The sequence below is a fragment of the Lonchura striata genome, chromosome 14 (genome assembly GCF_050655825.1).
Source record: "Lonchura striata isolate lonStrDom1 chromosome 14, ASM5065582v1, whole genome shotgun sequence".
Lineage (NCBI taxonomy): Eukaryota > Metazoa > Chordata > Aves > Passeriformes > Estrildidae > Lonchura > Lonchura striata.
This window is the reverse complement of record NC_140716.1, coordinates 221,511-241,153: the sequence shown is the minus strand read 5'-3', so window position 1 is coordinate 241,153 and position 19,643 is coordinate 221,511. Positions and strand designations below refer to the sequence as shown.

Here is a 19,643-nt window from a genome sequence, read left to right as displayed (position 1 = left end):
TTTCAAGCTTTCTGTGCCTGTACGGCCGCCGTCCGTACGAGAACGCATTTCAAGCTTTCTGTGCCTGTACGGCCGCCGTCCGTACGAGAACGCAGTTTAGACTTTTTGTCCCTGTACGAGCGCCGTCCGTACGAGAACGCAGTTTAGACTTTTTGTCCCTGTACGAGCGCCGTCCGTACGAGAACGCATTTCTAGGTTTTTGTCCCTTTACGGCCGCCGTCCGTACGAGAACGCAGTTTAGACTTTTTGCCTCTCTCTGGACGCCGTCCGTTCGAGAACGCAGTTGATGCTTTTTATCTCTCGGAGGCCGCCGTCCGTATTGGAACGCATTCGTTCTTTTCGGGCCCTCTCCGGCCGCTGTCCGTACCGGAACGGTTTCTGCCTTTCTGTCTCGCGCCGGCCGCTGTCCCCCACGTGTCGCGAGCCCGGCGCCGCCGTGATGGCGGCGAGCGGTGTGACCGGGCCCGGGCTCGCCCTGGAGGCGCTGCTGGAGATGGGATTCGGGACCCGGCGCGCGCGAGGGCGGCGGCACCGCTGGGACACCGAAGGAGTGCCGGGGACAGCGGGGGAGGGCGGGCGGGAGCAGCCGGAGGGGACCCGGTAACGGCACCGGGACCGGGAATGGGATTATTGGGGGGGTGGGGGGGCGGGGGTAGACACGGAAAGGCCCCGGAGACTCCGGGACTCCCGGGACGCCTCAGGCCCCTCCCGCGACCCCTGCAAAAATAACCGGGAGCCCCCCGGTCCCGCAGGGCGAAGGCGCTGGCGCTGACCGGGAACCGGGGAGTGGAAGCGGCCATGGACTGGTGAGAGGGGGACCCCAAAAACACCCCCCGGACCCCCAAAGAAACCCAGCGGGATCCCCGAAAAACAGCCCCGGGACCACCAAAGAAACCCAACGGGATCCCCCAAAAACAGCCTCGGGAATCCAAAAATTCCCTTCAGGAGCCCCAAAAATCCCCCTGGGACCCCCAAAATTCCATTCGGAACCCCAAAACCCTCTCGTTGTTATAAATTGTGACACGGCAATTTGAAGTGTCTTAATCCAATAAAGCAATTTTATTGAAAATAGCAAGCGAGTAAGGCAGGCAAAGCACAGCGCTGGGTTGGGACAGAACACAAAATGTTTTGTTCTGTCCCAACCTTCCTTTTATCCCCCCCCTTCTCCTTGCAGGCGTGACTCTCCAGATGTAGTCTGAGTCTGGTCGTTGTGATAGCTTCTAAGTCTCTTCTTTTGAGATACAGCAAGCAGACCAGATACATGCACCCAGGACTCTAATCTCAACCTCCTTATCACCTTGTAAGCAAATAAGCATTTCAAAGACACACCAGTACATTCTTATGCAAACCAAGGTAATCGAGCATATCACAGTGAACAGATGATCTTCCACTTATCTCATCGTGATCCCCAAAAACCTCCTGAGACCCCCAAAATTCCCTTCAGGACCCTAAACCCCCCCCAGGACCCCAAAATTTTACTCGGGACCCCCAAAATTCTTCCCAAAACCCCCCCCCGAGATCCCCAAAATTCTCCCCAGGAATGCAAAACCCACCCCAGGATGCCCAAAATTCCCTTTGGGACTCCAAAAACCCCCCTGAGACCCCCAAAATTCCCATCAGGGTCCCCAAAATTCCTCCCAAAAACCCCCTGAGACCCCCAAAATTCTCCCCAGTGCTCCAAAACTCCCCCTGGGACTCCCAAAATTCCCTTTGGGACCCCAAAAACCACCCTGAGACCCGCAAAATTCCCATCAGGGTCCCCAAAATTCCTCCTGGGACCCCCAAAAGCCCCCTGAAACCCCCAGAATTCTTTTTAGGAACCCAAAACTCCACCCAGGACCCCCAAAATTCTACTCGGGACCCCCAAAATTCCTCCCAAAAAACCCCTGAGACCCCCAAAATTCTCCCCAGGACTCCAAAACTCCCCCTGGGACTCCCAAAATTCCCTTTGGGACCCAAAAACCACCCTGAGACCCGCAAAATTCCCATCAGGGTCCCCAAAATTCCTCCTGGGACGCCCAAAAGCCTTCTGAGACCCCCAGAATTCTCTTCAGGAACCCAAAAACCCCCCAGGACCCCCAAAATTCTCCTCGGGACCCCCAAAATTTCTACCAAAAACCCCCTGAGACCCCCAAAATTCTCCCCAGGACTCCAAAACCCCCCAGGGACCCCCAAAATTCCAATCAGGGTCCCCAAAATTCCTCCTGGGACCCCCCCAAAAACTCCCTGAGGCCCCCAAAATTCCCATCAGGACCCCAAAACCCCCCCAGAACCCCCAAAATTCTACTCGAGACCCCCAAAATTCCCCCCCAAAACCCCCTGAGACCCCCAAAGTTCTCCCCAGGACTCCAAAACCCCCCCTGGGACCCCCAAAATTCCCATCAGGGTCCCCGAAATTCCTCCTGGGACCCCCCAAAAACTCCCTGAGACCCCCAAAATTCCCTTCACGACTCCCCAAAAACCCTCTGACACCCCAGAATTCCTCCTGGGATGTTGCAAAGACCCTCCAGAACCTCCCAGGACCCCCCCCCAATTTTGGGTCCCCCCCCCAGTTCAGGGTTCACCCTGATTTTTGGGTCCCCAGGCTGGTGGCTCATGAGGACAACCCCGACTTGGACCCCGAACTCCCCCCGGATTGAGCACTCCATGTGTCCTTGGTATCAGAGGTTGGAATTGCAGAGTTGCCGCTTTACCCCCAGACGTAATTTTTGATGTGGTTGTGCCACTTTAACAGTATTTGAAATCTGTTTGTGTTCTTGCAGCAGCATTTCCGAACCACAATGGAAATTTAGCCCTTCTGCCTGGGGCTGCTCACAGAATCGTGGAATCCCAGAAGGGTTTGGATGGGAAGGCACCTTTATTTAAAGTTCCACCCCTGCCATGGGCAGGGACACCTTCCACCATGCCAGGTTTTTTGTGGGGTTTTTTGTTTGTTTTGTTTTTTGTGTTTTTTTCTTTTTTTTTGGGAACTGAAAAGATAACCTTGTGTTCCTGGAATGTTGCATTCTACCTCTGTTGTTTTCCCAGTTAGTCTGGATCCTCTGCTTACATTTTTTCCTTCGCTTATTAGATGTCGTGGATATGCTGGCTGTTCTGATGGAGGGCAGTGATGGCTTAGATGAAGGAATTGTGTTCTCTTTGAATGAAGACGTGATTATCCAAACATTTCCCTTCAGTGCTGTTGTCCCTGCTGCATTAGCAGCCAGGAATATGCTGTTGTTTCAGTCTGAAAACGGAACAGGTACAGGTTTTTTTATGTTTTATGTGTCATTTCTAGCAGTGGAGTGAAAGCGGCATCATTTCTACCCTCTTGTAATAATTTTTTACCATTTATCATTTTTTACCTTGAGACATTTTATTATCTTCCCTGCAGGCCGCAGGAGGTTCAGATTCACGGTGCGTTGTGCTCAAGAGGGGCATTGAAGCTCTGTAGGTGCTTCTGCCCTTTTTCCCTGACCCTGAAGAGAAGGGACACTGTCCCTGCATGGACAGTCTTGGTGTGGAAGTAGCTGGCCTCAGTAACACAGCGTTTTAAGGGCAGAGCGTGGCGATCAGGAGAGGAAGGTGGTTCCCGTGCCTGTGGGCAGCTCTTCCCGAGAGCAGGGAGAGGGGACTGCATTGCTAAGTAGGAAGTGGGTGCATTTCCCAAGGAAAACTTCAGAAATTGAGCTCCAGGGGCAAACACTGTGAGGTTCTACCACCTCCTTGAGGACAGCGTTAAAACCACAGGGGCATCAGCAGGGCTTGGAGCAGGACTGGCCAACCGCAGAGCACCTGACGAAGCCCTCTGTGTGTCTGTGGCAGTCGAGTAGCACCTGGGGGGTGCTGAAAGTCCCAGTTCTGAGAGAAAATTCTGTTTAACTCGTACACGTTGGCTGGGTGTGCCCCCCCCAGTACAGCTCAGTTCTTCTCTGAGGCGGTGCCTGGCAGGGTCTCTCCCTGTTAAGGGCCGGGCGTGTTTTTGGCACAACACAGTGAAGGTGGATTATTTGCTTCAGCAAGAGCTGATGATGTCTGGAGGGTTTTTCAGGTACCTCAGCGGCCAGGAGCACGTGTCTAGGTCACTAGGAACACTTTTTGATCTCGTTCAGTTCTTTTCTGCATGAGGCTGTGTGGGCTGCTGGCAAGGCCCAAAGTAAGGAAGGTTGCCCCAGTGTCCATGCTCATGTCAATAGTTTAATTTATTTGGCTTTTCTAGGAGCAGACGTCGTGGAGGCCCTTGGTGCTGTTTTCACTGGCCTCCTGCACCCTCCGAGAGAACCCCTTGCTCCCTGCTTGACGTTCCATCTCTGTGACAAAGATCCCGAGTCCCTGAAAGCTGCTAATTATCCTCAGCTCTACCAGTTTAACCGATACTATAGGCTCTGGATGCCCAAGCAGTCCCAGGAACCTGTGGTATGGAATCCCTGAAGTCACTGAATTCTTGAGCCAGTATTCCTATGAAATCCTCGCAGTCGACAGAGGTTACATTTCCATCAGAAACAGCGTTTTTATTGAGGAGGTAATTCTGCATCTCTTGTTGATCCTGCTGGGGACACACGTTTGCTCCAGGGCTTTTCTCTGTTGACACAAGAGGTCTCTGTGGTGTTTGGGAGGCAATGCCAGGGCTCAGGGCTCATACAGAGACTCCTCACTGGGCACAGCAGAGCCTGGTGTGCGCTGTGGCCTCTGTTTACAGCGCCCGGAGTTCCCCCGGGTGGGTGGAGGATCACAGGCCCCTGGGCTGGGTTTGGTGAGTTTTTCTCAGCTCAGCAGTGTGAACACTCCAGATGCCCCTGGGGAGACTGCTGGGCAGCTCTGTTCTAGCAGGACTGCACGCCTGTGCTCCCAGAGCCTCAGTTCAGAGCTCATCTCAAAACAAAGGCAGCTGAAGAGATTTTTGTTTCATACTCATCACTGTTTTTCTCTTCTGCTTTTTGTTTCGCTTTAAACAGGTTGAAAACCACAAGGAGTTAAGCCAAGAGCCTCCTGTGGCACCGGATTCTGTATTTGCCACTTTGTCTGAACACCATCTTCCAGGAAGGTACTGCTTCTTCTCTCCCAGGCTCCTTTCAGCAAAGTGGAGAGACTTGGCTTCCTGGCTCCCCCCACCTGAGCAGCTTTTGCTGGGAGTAAAGCACGTGCTGCTGTACCCGAAATCCACAGTGGAGAACTTCAGCAGATAATACTGTAGTTATGCTTTGTTTACTTTATGGCACAAATTACAAATGACTTGGCTGCTAAAACTTAGGTTCTAGTGCTGTAGCTCTTTTTCCTCGACTCGGCTCTGAGGGCACGCAGCACCGTACAAAACTGCACCTAATTTGTAAACAAACGTCAGTTGTTCTGATTATTGAAGCCGGGCTTTATTCAGTTGAATTTCGAGTGTGTGCTGCGCCCAGGTCCTTTGTACAAATAGGGTACGGAGGGTGGGGGAACCAGAACTGCACATTCCTTGTGATATGTATGGGATTTTGGGGAGGTTAAATAAAAAGGAGATGCAAAATGAGGGAATTGCTTTTAGATGTAACTATTCTTGTCCTAAAGGAGCAAGTGTGTGTGTGTTGAAAGAGCCGCAAGCCTTGTAGAGGCTGCAGTTTGTGTGCCCTGTGCTGAGGTGCCCTGAGGAAATGTGTGAGCCGGAGGGAGCCGAGGCCGGGCGGAGGGAGCCGAGCTGTGGGAATGGGCGAATGGAGGCGGGTGCGGGCGGGAATAGCCGAGCGTGGCCGAAAGCGGCCGAAAGGGCCCGAGGAGGCGAGCGGAGCCGAGCTTTGCCGAGTTCAGCCGAGGCGAGCCGAGCTTTGCCGAAGAGGCGAATGCGGCCGGAAATAGCCGAGCGTGGCCGAAAGTAGCCGAAGCTGGCCGAGGAGCCGAGTCCAGCCGAACCTAGCCGAGCTCTGCCGAGCGCAGCAGCCCGGGCAGGGCGGGGCTGAGCCGGGGCGGAGCCGGGGCGCCGGGAGGATCCCCTCCTGTCCCTATCTCTACCGCTCCATCCTCCTGCCCGTGTTCAGTTACCTCTCTTTCCCCCGTTTCCGTGTCCCCCACAAACCCGGCTCCTTCCTATCCTGTCCCTGCCCCGCTACTCCGTTCCATTCCCCCTCTCTCCCTCCTCTGTGCCCCGTCCCTCTTCCCTCCCCTGCCGGCCTTTAAATCCGAATTATAAATCCGAATGTGAATATAAATAATACAAAAATGAAATACATTGAAATGCAGTTTAAAAGAAAAGGTTTTTTTCTTTTGTTTCTTGTTGGGTTAGAGGCAGGGGTTTTTTTTGTTGGCGTTCTTTTCCGCGCGAGATGTTTCGGGGCATTTGCAACCGAGGACGTTCCGCAGGGGACGGCGCCCGTTCTTTTTGCCGCCTGCCCCGCCCGCGGCCCCGAGGCGAGCGGCGGCCCCCGGCGGTGGCGTGCGGCAGTGCTGCCGCCTTGTGGACAGAAAGGGGTACTGCAGCCCCCCAGCCAGCGCCCTGCAAAACCCGCCGAGACGGGGCGGGAGGGGCGAGGGGAGGGAGCGAGCGGCGAGCGGGGCGGTGTCTGTGAGTGAGGGGAGGGCTGGAGGCGGCTCCGCGGCGCCGGGGATGGCGGCGGCGCGAGCGGCTTCCTGTCCCACGCCGGCCGCCGGCCGTACGAGAACGCTTTGAGTCTTTCTGTCCCTCTCCAGACGCCGTCCGTACCATAACGAATTTGATACTTTCTGTCCCTGTCCGGCCGCCGTCCGTACGAAAATGCTTTTAAGCTTCCTGTCCCTCTCCGGACGCCGTCCGTACCACAACGCATTTGAGTATTTTTGTCCCTGTACAGCCACCGTGCGTACCACAACGCATTTTAGGATTTCTGTCCCTCTCTAGACGCCGTCCGTCCGAGAACGCAGTTGAGGCTTTTTATCCCTCCGAGGCCGCCGTCCGTACCGGAACGCCTTCTGCATTTCTGTCTCGCGCCGGCCGTCGTCCTCCACGTGTCGCGAGCCCGGCGCCGCCGTGATGGCGGAGGGCGGTGGGACCGGGCCCGGGCTCGCCCTGGAGGCGCTGCTGGAGATGGGATTCGGGACCCGGCGCGCGCGAGGGCGGCGGCACCGCTGGGACACCGAAGGAGTGCCGGGGACAGCGGGGGAGGGCGGGCGGGAGCAGCCGGAGGGGACCCGGTAACGGCACCGGGACCGGGAATGGGATTATTGGGGGGGTGGGGGGGCGGGGGTAGACACGGAAAGGCCCCGGAGACTCCGGGACTCCCGGGACGCCTCAGGACCCTCCCGGGAACCCCGCAAAAATAACCGGGAGCCCCCCGGTCCCGCAGGGCGAAGGCGCTGGCGCTGACCGGGAACCGGGGAGTGGAAGCGGCCATGGACTGGTGAGAGGGGGACCCCAAAAACACCCCCGGGACCCCCAAAGAAACCCAGCGGGATCCCCGAAAAACAGCCCCGGGACCACCAAAGAAACCCAACGGGATCCCCCAAAAACAGCCTCGGGAATCCAAAAATTCCCTTCAGGAGCCCCAAAAATCCCCCTGGGACCCCCAAAATTCCATTCGGAACCCCAAAACCCTCTCGTTGTTATAAATTGTGACACGGCAATTTGAAGTGTCTTAATCCAATAAAGCAATTTTATTGAAAATAGCAAGCGAGTAAGGCAGGCAAAGCACAGCGCTGGGTTGGGACAGAACACAAAATGTTCTGTCCCAACCTTCCTTTTATCCCCCCCCTTCTCCTTGCAGGCGTGACTCTCCAGATGTAGTCTGAGTCTGGTCGTTGTGATAGCTTCTAAGTCTCTTCTTTTGAGATACAGCAAGCAGACCAGATACATGCACCCAGGACTCTAATCTCAACCTCCTTATCACCTTGTAAGCAAATAAGCATTTCAAAGACACACCAGTACATTCTTATGCAAACCAAGGTAATCGAGCATATCACAGTGAACAAATGATCTTCCACTTATCTCATCGTGATCCCCAAAAACCTCCTGAGACCCCCAAAATTCCCTTCAGGACCCTAACCCCCCCCCAGGACCCCAAAATTTTACTCGGGACCCCCAAAATTCTTCCCAAAACCCCCCCCCTGAGATCCCCAAAATTCTCCCCAGGAATGCAAAACCCACCCCAGGATGCCCAAAATTCCCTTTGGGACTCCAAAAACCCCCCTGAGACCCCCAAAATTCCCATCAGGGTCCCCAAAATTCCTCCTGTAACCCCCAAAAACCCCCTGAGACCTCCAGAATATCCCTTCAGGACCCCAAAACCCCCCAGGACCTTCAAAAATCTATTTGGGACCCGCAAAATTTCTCCCAAAAACACCCTGGGACCCGCAAAATTCCCATCAGGGTCCCCAAAATTCCTCCTGGGACGCCCAAAAGCCTTCTGAGACCCCCAGAATTCTCTTCAGGAACCCAAAAACCCCCCAGGACCCCCAAAATTCTACTCGGGACCCCCAAAATTTCTACCAAAAACACCCTGAGACCCCCAAAATTCTCCCCAGGACTCCAAAACCCCCCCTGGGACTCCCAAAATTCCCTTTGGGACCCCAAAAAACACCCTGAGACCTGCAAAATTCCCATCAGGGTCCCCAAAATTCCTCCTGGGACCCCCAAAAGCCCCCTGAGACCCCCAGAATTCTCTTCAGGAACCCAAAAACCGCCCAGGACCCCCAAAATTCTACTCGGGCCCCCCAAAATTCCTACCAAAAACACCCTGAGACCCCCAAAATTCTCCCCAGGACTCCAAAACTCCCCCTGGGATGCCCAAAATTCCCATTGTGACCCCAAAACACCCCCCAGGACCTGCAAATTTCCCTTTAGGACCCCTGAAATTCCTCCTGGGACGCCCAAAAGCCCCCTGAAACCCCCAGAATTCTTTTTAGGAACCCAAAACCCCACCCAGGACCCCCAAAATTTTACTCAGGACCCCCAAAATTCCTCCCAAAAACCCCCTGAGACCCCCAAAATTCTCCCCAGTGCTCCAAAACTCCCCCTGGGACTCCTAAAATTCCCTTTGGGACCCCAAAAACCACCCTGAGACCCGCAAAATTCCCATCAGGGTCCCCAAAATTCCTCCTGGGACCCCCAAAAGGCCTCCTGAGACCCCCAGAATTGTTTCAGGACCCCAAAACCCCCCCAGGACCTTCAAAATTCTATTCGGGACCCCCAAAATTCCTCCCAAAAACCACCCGAGATCCCCAGAATTCTCCCCAATGCTCCAAAACTCCCCCTGGGACGCCCAAAATTCCCTTTGGGACCCCAAAAACCACCCTGAGACCCGCAAAATTCTCATCATGGTCCCCAAAATTCCTCCTGGGACCCCCAAAAGCCCCCTGAGACCCGCAGAATTCTCTTCCGGAACCCAAAACCCCCACCAGGGCCCCCAAAATTCTACTCGGGACCCCCAAAATTCCTCCCAAAAACCCCCTGAGACCCCCAAAATTCTCCCCAGGACTCCAAAACCCCCCCTGGGACGCCCAAAATTACCTTCAGGACCCCAAAACATCACCCAGGACCTCCAAATATCCCTTTAGTACCCCTAAAATTCCTCCTGGGACCCCAAAAACTCTCTGAGACCCCCAAAGTTCTCCCCAGGACTCCAAAATCCCCCCTGGTATGCCCAAAATTCCCTTTGGGACCCCAAAACACCCACCAGGACCTGCAAATTTCCCTTTAGGACCCCTGAAATTCCTCCTGGGACCCCAAAAACTTCCTGAGAGCCCCCCAAAAACCTCTCCAGGACCTTAAAACCCCCCCTGGGACCCCCAAAATTCCCATCAGGGTCCCCGAAATTCCTCCTGGGACCCGCAAAAACTCCCTGAGACCCCAGATTGCTCTTCACGACTCCCCAAAAATATCTGACACCCCAAAATTCGTCCTGGGATGCCCCAAAGGCCTTCCACAATCCCCCAGGACCCCCCCCCCCCCCCACTTTAGGGTTAGGGTTAGGGTTAGGGTTAGGGTTAGTTGGCCGTTAGGGTTAGGGTTAGGGTTAGGGGTTAGGGTTAGGGTTAGGGGTTAGGGTTAGGGTTAAGGTTAGGGTTAGGGTTAGGGGTTAGGGTTAGCGGTTAGGGGTTAGGGTTAGGGTTAGGGTTAGGGTTAGGGTTAGGGTTAGGGTTAGGGTTAGGGTTTGGGTTAGGGTTAGGGTTAGGGTCAGGTTAGGGTTAGGGTCAGGGTTAGGGTTAGGGTCAGGGTCAGGGTCAGGTAATTTTTGATGTGGTTGTGCCACTTGAACAGTATTTGAAATCTCTCTTCGTGTTCTTGCAGCAGCATTTTCGAACCACAATGGAAATTTAGCCCTTCTGCCTGGGGCTGCTCACAGAATCGTGGAATCCCAGAAGGGTTTGGATGGGAAGGCACCTTTATTTAAAGCTCGTCCCGTTCCACCCCTGCCATGGGCAGGGACACCTTCCACCATGCCAGGGTGCTCCAAGCCCTGTCCAGCCTGGCCTTGGACACTTCCAGGGATCCGGGGGCAGCCACAGCTTCTGTGGGCAACCTGTGCTGGACAGCAGCTTTGAAAGGCAGAGTGAAGTACAGCTGGGATTTTTGTGCTGCCCTTAACATTGTATTGCCTGGCAAATGTGCCTTTGGGGGTTTTTTGTTTTTTTTTTTTTTTTAGTTTTTTTGGGTGGTTTTTTTTTTTTTTCATTTTTTTGTGACTGAAAAGCTACCTTGTGTTCCTGGAATGTTGCATTCTACCTCTGTTGTTTTCCCAGTTAGTCTGGATCCTCTGCTTACATTTTTTCCTTCGCTTATTAGATGTCGTGGATATGCTGGCTGTTCTGATGGAGGGCAGTGATGGCTTAGATGAAGGAATTGTGTTCTCTTTGAATGAAGACGTGATTATCCAAACATTTCCCTTCAGTGCTGTTGTCCCTGCTGCATTAGCAGCCAGGAATATGCTGTTGTTTCAGTCTGAAAACGGAACAGGTACAGGTTTTTTTATGTTTTATGTGTCATTTCTAGCAGTGGAGTGAAAGCGGCATCATTTCTACCCTCTTGTAATAATTTTTTACCATTTATCATTTTTTACCTTGAGACATTTTATTATCTTCCCTGCAGGCCGCAGGAGGTTCAGATTCACGGTGCTTTGTGCTCAGGAGGGGCATTGAAGCTCTGTAGGTGCTTCTGCCCTTTTTCCCTGACCCTGAAGAGAAGGGACACTGTCCCTGCATGGACAGTCTTGGTGTGGAAGTAGCTGGCCTCAGTAACACAGCGTTTTAAGGGCAGAGCGTGGCGATCAGGAGAGGAAGGTGGTTCCCGTGCCTGTGGGCAGCTCTTCCCGAGAGCAGGGAGAGGGGTCTGCATTGTTAAGTAGGAAGTGGGTGCGTTTCCCAAGGAAAACTTCAGAAATTAAGCTCCAGGGGCAAACACTGTGAGGTTCTACCACCTCCTTGAGGACATCCTTAAAACCACCGGGGCATCAGCAGGGCTTGGAGCAGGACTGGCCAACCGCAGAGCACCTCACGAAGCCCTCTGTGTGTCTGTGGCAGTCGAGTAGCACCTGGGGGGTGCTGAAAGTCCCAGTTCTGAGAGAAAATTCTGTTTAACTCGTACACGTTGGCTGGGTGTGTCCCCCCAGTACAGCTCAGTTCTTCTCTGAGGCGGTGCCTGGCAGGGTCTCTCCCTGTTAAGGGCCGGGCATGTTTTTGGCACAACACAGTGAAGGTGGATTATTTGCTTCAGCAAGAGCTGATGATGTCTGGAGGGTTTTTCAGGTTCCTCAGCGGCCAGGAGCACCTGTCTAGGTCACTAGGAACACTTTTTGATCTCGTTCAGTTCTTTTCTGTGTGAGGCTCTGTGGGCTGCTGGCAAGGCCCAAAGTGAGGAAGGTTGCCCCAGTGTCTGTGCTCATGTCAATAGTTTAATTTATTTGGCTTTTCTAGGAGCAGACGTCGTGGAGGCCCTTGGTGCTGTTTTCACTGGCCTCCTGCACTCTCTGAGAGAACCCGTTGCTCCCTGCGTGGCGTTCCAGCTCTGTGACAAAGCTGCTAAGTATCCTCAGCTCTACCAGTTTAACCAATACTATAGGCTCTGGATGCCCAAGCAGTCCCAGGAACCTGTGGTATGGAATCCCTGAAGTCACTGAATTCTTGAGCCAGTATTCCTATAAAATCCTCGCAGTTGACAGAGGTAACATTTCCATCAGAAACAGTGTTTTTATTGAGGAGGTAATTCTGCATCTCTTGTTGATCGTGCTGGGGACACACGTTTGCTCCAGGGCTTTTCTCTGTTGACACAAGAGGTCTCTGTGGTGTTTGGGACGCGATGCCAGGGCTCAGGGCTCATACAGAGACTCCTCACTGGGCACAGCAGAGCCTGGTGTGCGCTGTGGCCTCTGTTTACAGCGCCCGGAGTTCCCCCGGGTGGGTGGAGGATCACAGGCCCCTGGGCTGGGTTTGGTGAGTTTTTCTCAGCTCAGCAGTGTGAACACTCCAGATGCCCCTGGGGACACTGCTGGACAGCATCCATCCACTCTCTCCATCCACTCATTTGTGCCCAGGAATGTAGGAAACTCTGACTGGGGACGGGCAGTAGTTTTGAAAATCATGCCCTAGCCTTTTTCTCTAGGAACGAACCAAGAGAGTGCCCTGAAAGCTCCGGAGGGGCTGCAGGGGCTGAAGGGAACAGAAAGGGCTTCCGGCACCTTTTGCCTCCGTTCTCTGCCATTCCCCAAAAGGCGTCGCAGTCCTGGAAGAGGTGTTTGTCATGCAGCCTGCCAAAATAAAGACCTGTAAAATCCTAGCTCTGCCTTTTGTTTAACGTGTTCTTACTTCCTATTTATGTCATCACAGAAAGCAAGGAAGGAAGAAATGTGACTGGTTCCCACTATTGCTCCGTGCAGGCATTTTTAAAGGCTGCTGTACTTCTGTCCTCTTTTTCCACTCCAACCTTGACTTTTCCCCTCCTTTTTCGAGGTCTGCTGCTTTGGGTGTCCCAGGCAGGGCTGGGTTCCTCGGCAGGGGTCTTAGGAGTTGGTGCAGATTCTGCTTTTTGCCATGGTGTATCAAAGTGTGCCAGCAAAAGGACTGTTTTCTCCAGGGGAAAGCTTTCTCTCAATGACCATCAATGCATGTATGTGTTTTAATCGTGTAACCAGGTGCATTAAGAAAAGCCGACACCTGTAGCAGATTTGTGTTGGATCAGTGTCTGTGAGAAGTGGGCTGTGTGCTGGAGACGGAGAGACGCTGTTGGAGAGTGGCAACAGTGGCAGGTGTGAGTTGTTAAGATGATGAGGGCTCAGAGCAGGCACAGGTGTGAGTTGTTAAGATGATGAGGGCTCAGAGCAGCCACAGGTGTGAGTTGTTAAGATAATGAGGGCTCAGAGCAGCCACAGGTGTGAGCTGTCAGGATGATGACGAGGGGCGTGTCCTGCCAGGGGGAGGTTATTTAACGGTGGGGGTTTGCCTCAGCCAGGTTTTGCACGGAGCTGCTGGAGAAGAGGAGTTTGTGGGGGGCTCCCGGGGCTGTCTCCTGGAAGGACGGTGGGCACTTTGGACAGGGTCCGGGGAATCCCCTGGATACACACTTGGATACGTGGAACATTGCTCAAAGGAGGAGCTGAGGGACAAACCTTTGTGCCGAGAAGCAGCAGCCAAGCAGGTGAGCCGGTGCGCTTTTATAACGGGGACTTTTCCCCTTTCCCTTTGAAATTTCGTCATCCTGAGGTTGAATTGGAGGGGGCAGTCCTGTTGTCCCCCCTCTTAAGGGGTTTGGACTGAGGTAAAAAGCCCCCTTTTGCCATCATTTGAGGCAAGCCGCTTCTTTTCTGTTCTTCTAGGGGACGCAGTTGAAGGGAAGCCTACATTTCTTTTCCCTTGTTGGGGTGAGGTGAGCGCCGGAGCGTGGCGTCAGTGTCGGGGCTGCAGAGGAAGGGAGCTGCAGCCGTGGCAGTGCTGGCAGGGCGGGGATCGCGCTGTGCCGCTGCATTCGGGGCGCTTCTTCTGCCCCCGGCCCGGCAGCGAAGGGTCCGGCGCGGAGCCCTGCCGGCAGTGCCGGGGCTGGCCGGGGCGGAAGGGGAGCTGGGCGCGGCTGGGCTGCCGCGGGCCCGCCGGAGCCGCGCCGGTGCGAGCCGTGCGGAGCCGAGCGGAGCTTTGGCCGGGCCGGCGGGCGGGGGAGGCGGCGCGGGCGCCGCGCCGGTGCCGGCCGGTGCCGCCGCTCCGTCCGCTCCGGGCGCGGGGCTCGGGCGCCGCCGGGGCCCCCCGGGCCCGGTGGCCGCCCCACCGGGCCGGGGGCAGCGGGCGGTGGTCTCCCGGCGCGGCGCCGCCTCTGCCTGCCGGAGGAGCCGCTTTCCTGCCGGAGCCGCGCTGCGCCCGGGGCCGGGAGCGCGGCTTCGCGTTCTCCAGCCTTCCTCGCTGCGGTGTTTCTTTAGGGTCTCATCAATGTGTTTTAAGGATTTTGGGGCTATTTTTAGAGCTCTTCTAGGAATATTTAGAGATTTTTTTTAAAGGTTCTTTGGGGGTTTTTAGGGGTGTTTTAGGGGCTTTTTAAAGTAGAGTATTTTTATTGTATTTTAAGGGCATTCTGAGGCTATTTTCATGTTTTTGTCGGGGTTTTAAGACATTTTGAAGATGAGGGGTTTTTTAGAGCATTTTTGTGGGTTTTTTAGGGTCTTTTCATGGCATAGAGGCTGAGGGACAGCTTGAGGGTGACAGAGGCTGGGAGCTGAGGGAGGAACAGGGGAGGGGACAGTGAGTGACACAGAGAGATGCTGAGGGGGGCAGGGGCAGCTGGAGGGTGACACAGAGAAGCTGGGGGCTGAGGGGCAGAGGAGAGGGATTAAGGGTGGCACACAGGAGCTGAGGGGCAGCTGAGAGGGGGCTTGAGGGGCAAAGGGGGGTTCGAGGGTGACAGCCAGAGCCTGAGGGCTGGGGGGCTGAGGGAGGGGTCAGGGGTGAAGGGAGAGGGTCTGAGCGCTGGACAGTCCAGTGGGGATCAGGGCTACAGGGTACAGCTTAGGAGGCAAGTTAGGGTACAGGTGTGGCACCCCTCACCCAGCCCTAACCTCACCCTAAGCAGCCTTTTCCCTTTTCCCCCCTAACAACAGCAGCACAGCACAGCAAGCCTGACAGCGAGACCACACCGGAAGCCTCCCAGTGGGACAGGGCAGCGACCCTCGCACCAGGACAACGCCAGAACCCTCAGAGGACAGCAGGACCCACTGCGAAAAGGTAGGGATGACATCTGTGGGCTAGAGAGCAACAGGAAGGGGTTTGGAGGCAGAGCAGGCTTCCTTGAGTGTTTTTTTTTGCAGGGCTATTAGGGGATTTTTGAAGGCTTTCTCTGGCATCTTTTAGAGAATTGTTATACCTTCCTAATGGCTATTTTAGAATTCCTTGGTGTATTTTTAGGGTCAGGATGAGGGTGAGACAGGATGCCCACTGAAAATGTGGAGCATTACTGGAATGCTTTGGGAAGGTGCCAGTGGAGGGCCAGTGGGTAAGGTGCCATGATGCTGGTCTGAAGATTGTGAATTCTGAGCAAAGCAAGGTGGTTGTGGTTAGGGTTATATGGTGGCAGATTTCCCAAGGAGAAATCCAGCACAGAAAAAATCAAGCCGAAGCTTTCTACTGTCAGATTACCACAGGTATTTGGCATGAAAAAAAATCCCTGAGTACTTGGGGGTGGGAGATGCAAGATGAGGGAAATCCAGTGAGGTTTTGACATTGAGGACGCAAAAGGAAACGTGGGACCTGAAAACCAAGGGGATCGCAATGCCCTGCCAATGAATGAGGGATATCTACATAGTGAAAGCAAATTCAGAAGCCCAGATTCCTGATGTCAGTTTGTAGGGCTCCCTTGGGTCTATCAGGGCAGCACAAGTTTGAGGTGGGGACAACTTTGGTCTGGGCTCCATCCTTCGATATAAGGATTCTTTGCAGTCAGGGCCAGGGGCCCCTGGGCACATCCTTTTTCCATTTTCCCTGGGAAAGAAAACTCAGCAGTCCAGGTTCCTGATGTCAGTTTGTAGGGCTCCCTTGGGTCTATCAGGGCAGCACAATTTTGAGGTGGGGACAACTTCGGTGTGGTGTCCATCCTTCGATATAAAGATTTCTTGCAGTCAGGGCCAGGGGCCCCTGGGCAAATCCTTTGGCCATTTTCCCTGGGAAAGAAAACTCAGCAGTCCAGGTTCCTGATGTCAGTTTGTAGGGCTCCCTTGGGTGTATCAGGGCAGCACAAGTTTGAGGTGGGGACAACTTTGGTGTGGGCTCCATCCTTCGATATAAGGATTTTTTGCAGTCAGGGCCAGGGGCCCCCGGGCACATCCTTTGGCCATTTCCCCTGCGAAAGAAAATTCATCAGTCCAGGTTCCTGATGTCAGTTTGTAGGGCTCCCTTGGGTGTATCAGGGCAGCACAAGTTTGAGGTGGGGACAACTTCGGTGTGGGGTCCATCCTTCGATATAAGGATTTTTTGCAGTGAGGGCCCTGCCCAGGGCCAGGGGCCCCTGGGCACATCCTTTGGCCATTTTCCCTGGGAAAGAAAACTCAGCAGTCCAGGTTCCTGATGTCAGTTTGTAGGGCTCCCTTGGGTCTATCAGGGCAGCACAAGTTTGAGGTGGGGACAACTTCGGTGTGGGGTCCATCCTTCGATATAAGGATTTTTTGCAGTCAGGGCCAGGGGCCCCTGGGCACATCCTTTTTCCATTTTCCCTGGGAAAGAAAACTCAGCAGTCCAGGTTCCTGATGTCAGTTTGTAGGGCTCCCTTGGGTCTATCAGGGCAGCACAAGTTTGAGGTGGGGACAACTTCGGTGTGGGGTCCATCCTTCGATATGAGGATTCCTTGCAGTCAGGTCCCAGCCCAGGGCCAGGGGCCCCTGAGCACATCCTTTTCCCTTTTTCCCTGGGAAAGAAAACTCAGCAGTCCAGGTTGCTGATGTCAGTTTGTAGGGTTCCCTTGGGTGTATCAGGGCAGCACAAGTTTGAGGTGGGGACAACTTCGGTGTGGGGTCCATCCTTCGATATGAGGATTCTTTGCAGTCAGGTCCCAGCCCAGGGCCAGGGGCCCCTGAGCACATCCTTTTTCCTTTTTCCCTGGGAAAGAAAACTCAGCAGTCCAGGTTCCTGATGTCAGTTTGTAGGGCTCCCTTGGGTGTATCAGGGCAGCACAAGTTTGAGGTGGGGACAACTTCGGTGTGGGGTCCATCCTTCGATATAAAGATTTTTTGCAGTCAGGGCCAGGGGCCCCTGGGCACATCCTTTGGCCATTTTCCCTGGGAAAGAAAACTCAGCAGTCCAGGTTGCTGATGTCAGTTTGTAGGGCTCCCTTGGGTGTATCAGGGCAGCACAAGTTTGAGGTGGGGACAACTTCGGTGTGGGGTCCATCCTTCGATATAAGGATTTTTTGCAGTCAGGGCCAGGGGCCCCTGGGCACATCCTTTTTCCATTTTCCCTGGGAAAGAAAACTCAGCAGTCCAGGTTCCTGATGTCAGTTTGTAGGGCTCCCTTGGGTGTATCAGGGCAGCACAAGTTTGAGGTGGGGACAACTTCGGTGTGGGGTCCATCCTTCGATATAAGGATTTTTTGCAGTCAGGGCCAGGGGCCCAGGGCCAGGGGCCCCTGGGCACATCCTTTTTCCATTTTCCCTGGGAAAGAAAACTCAGCAGTCCAGGTTCCTGATGTCAGTTTGTAGGGCTCCCTTGGGTGTATCAGGGCAGCACAAGTTTGAGGTGGGGACAACTTTGGTGTGGGGTCCATCCTTCGATATAAGGATTTTTTGCAGTCAGGGCCAAGGGCTGCCGGCAACATCCTTTTTCCATTTTCCCTGGGAAAGAAAACTCAGCAGTCCAGGTTCCTGATGTCAGTTTGTAGAGCTCCCTTGGGTCTATCAGGGCAGCACAAGTTTGAGGTGGGGACAACTTCGGTGTGGGGTCCATCCTTCGATATAAGGATTTTTTGCAGTCAGGGCCAGGGGCCCCTGGGCACATCCTTTGGCCATTTTCCCTGGGAAAGAAAACTCAGCAGTCCAGGTTCCTGATGTCAGTTTGTAGGGCTCCCTTGGGTCTATCAGGGCAGCACAAGTTTGAGGTGGGGACAACTTCGGTGTGGAATCCATCCTTCGATATAAGGATTTTTTCCAGTGAGGTCGCTGACCAGGGCCAGGGGCCCCTGGGCACACCCTTTTTCCGTTTTCCCTGGGAAAGAAAACTCAGCAGTCCAGGTTCCTGATGTCAGTTTGTAGGGCTCCCTTGGGTCTATCAGGGCAGCACAAGTTTGAGGTGGGGACAACTTCAGTGTGGGGTCCATCCTTCGATATAAGGATTTTTTGCAGTCAGGGCCAAGGGCCCCCGGGCACATCCTTTTTCCATTTTCCCTGGGAAAGAAAACTCAGCAGTCCAGGTTCCTGATGTCAGTTTGTAGGGCTCCCTTGGGTCTATCAGGGCAGCACAAGTTTGAGGTGGGGACAACTTCGGTGTGGGGTCCATCCTTCGATATAAGGATTTTTTGCAGTCAGGGCCAGGGGCCCCTGGGCACATCCTTTGGCCATTTTCCCTGGGAAAGAAAACTCAGCAGTCCAAGTTCCTGATGTCAGTTTGTAGGGCTCCCTTGGGTCTATCACGGCAGCACAAGTTTGAGGTGGGGACAACTTTGGTGTGGGGTCCATCCTTCGATATAAGGATTCTTTGCAGTCAGGTCCCAGCCCAGGGCCAGGGGCCCCTGAGCACATCCTTTTTCCCTGGGAAAGAAAACTCAGCAGTCCAGGTTCCTGATGTCAGTTTGTAGAGCTCCCTTGGGTCTATCAGGGCAGCACAAGTTTGAGGTGGGGACAACTTCGGTGTGGGGTCCATCCTTCGATATAAGGATTCTTTGCAGTCAGGGCCAGGGGCCCCTGGGCACATCCTTTTTCCATTTTCCCTGGGAAAGAAAACTCAGCAGTCCAGGTTCCTGACGTCAGTTTGTAGGGCTCCCTTGGGTGTATCAGGGCAGCACAAGTTTGAGGTGGGGACGACTTCGGTGTGGGGTGCATCCTTCGATATAAGGATTTTTTGCAGTCAGGGCCCGGGGCCCCGGGCACAACCTTTGGCCATTTTCCCTGGGAAAGAAAACTCAGCAGTCCAGGTTCCTGATGTCAGTTTGTAGAGCTCCCTTGGGTCTATCAGGGCAGCACAAGTTTGAGGTGGGGACAACTTCGGTGTGGGGTCCATCCTTCGATATAAGGATTTTTTGCAGTCAGGGCCAGGGGCCCCTGGGCACATCCTTTTTCCATTTTCCCTGGGAAAGAAAACTCAGCAGTCCAGGTTCCTGATGTCAGTTTGTAGGGCTCCCTTGGGTCTATCAGGGCAGCACAAGTTTGAGGTGGGGACGACTTCGGTGTGGGGTGCATCCTTCGATATAAGGATTTTTTGCAGTCAGGGCCCGGGGCCCCGGGCACAACCTTTGGCCATTTTCCCTGGGAAAGAAAACTCAGCAGTCCAGGTTCCTGATGTCAGTTTGTAGAGCTCCCTTGGGTCTATCAGGGCAGCAGAAGTTTTTGGTGGGAACAAGTTCGGTGTGGGTCCATCCTTCGATATAAGGATTTTTTGCAGTGTGTTCCCTGCCCAGGGCCAGGGGCCCCCTGGGCACATCCTTTTTCCATTTTCCCTGGGAAAGAAAACTCAGCAGTCCAGGTTCCTGATGTCAGTTTGTAGGGCTCCCTTGGGTCTATCAGGGCAGCACAAGTTTGAGGTGGGGACAACTTCGGTGTGGGGTCCATCCTT

At 54.2% G+C, this 19,643-nt stretch overlaps 2 protein-coding genes across 43 annotated transcripts in view; both read left to right on the top strand.

Moving 5' to 3' along the window:
• The first annotated feature begins 201 nt into the window (after positions 1–201).
• LOC144247165 (UBX domain-containing protein 1-like) lies at positions 202–5,488 on the top strand. Of its 17 annotated transcripts, XM_085591874.1 has the most exons (8): positions 373–600; positions 753–806; positions 1,175–1,353; positions 2,585–2,666; positions 2,763–2,909; positions 3,071–3,241; positions 4,199–4,501; positions 4,935–5,488. In XM_085591874.1, exons 1-3 carry the CDS (start codon positions 440–442, stop codon positions 1,197–1,199), a joined length of 240 nt encoding a protein of 79 aa, XP_085448000.1. In that variant the 5' UTR covers positions 373–439; the 3' UTR covers positions 1,200–1,353; positions 2,585–2,666; positions 2,763–2,909; positions 3,071–3,241; positions 4,199–4,501; positions 4,935–5,488. The 17 variants fall into 17 exon arrangements, with proteins under 17 accessions (XP_085447990.1, XP_085447988.1, XP_085448000.1 ...); XM_085591864.1 differs by lacking the exons at positions 373–600; positions 2,763–2,909 and adding an exon at positions 202–359 and having other exon boundaries at positions 1,175–1,300; positions 2,585–2,701; XM_085591862.1 differs by lacking the exons at positions 373–600; positions 2,763–2,909 and adding an exon at positions 202–359 and having other exon boundaries at positions 2,585–2,701.
• Positions 5,489–6,794: 1,306 nt separating this feature from the next.
• LOC144248149 (uncharacterized) overlaps positions 6,795–19,643 on the top strand; it is a 204,435-nt gene continuing 191,586 nt past the window's right edge. For 11 of the 26 annotated variants that reach the window (XR_014958444.1, XR_014958438.1, XR_014958436.1 and 8 more), the window contains exons 1-5: positions 7,272–7,867; positions 10,211–10,876; positions 11,833–13,549; positions 13,728–13,777; positions 14,994–15,117. The gene's annotated coding sequence lies outside the window, so the exon portion shown is untranslated. Of the gene's footprint in view, positions 7,120–7,139; positions 7,868–10,210; positions 10,877–11,832; positions 13,550–13,727; positions 13,778–14,192; positions 14,320–14,993; positions 15,118–19,643 lie in introns of those variants that run through there. The other 15 variants (XR_014958452.1, XR_014958450.1, XR_014958453.1 and 12 more) reach the window with 15 other exon arrangements.

What these genes read in the sequence shown, in the direction of transcription:
- LOC144247165 (XM_085591864.1), top strand. Translation starts at nt 2,596, where the DNA reads ATGAGGACAACCCCGACTTGGACCCCGAACTCCCCCCGGATTGAGCAC. An exon ending in TTGCCGCTTTACCCCCAGAC is followed by an intron (nt 2,702 to 3,070) that starts GTAATTTTTGAT and finishes TTCGCTTATTAG; the next exon opens with ATGTCGTGGATATGCTGGCT. An exon ending in TCAGTCTGAAAACGGAACAG is followed by an intron (nt 3,242 to 4,198) that starts GTACAGGTTTTT and finishes TGGCTTTTCTAG; the next exon opens with GAGCAGACGTCGTGGAGGCC.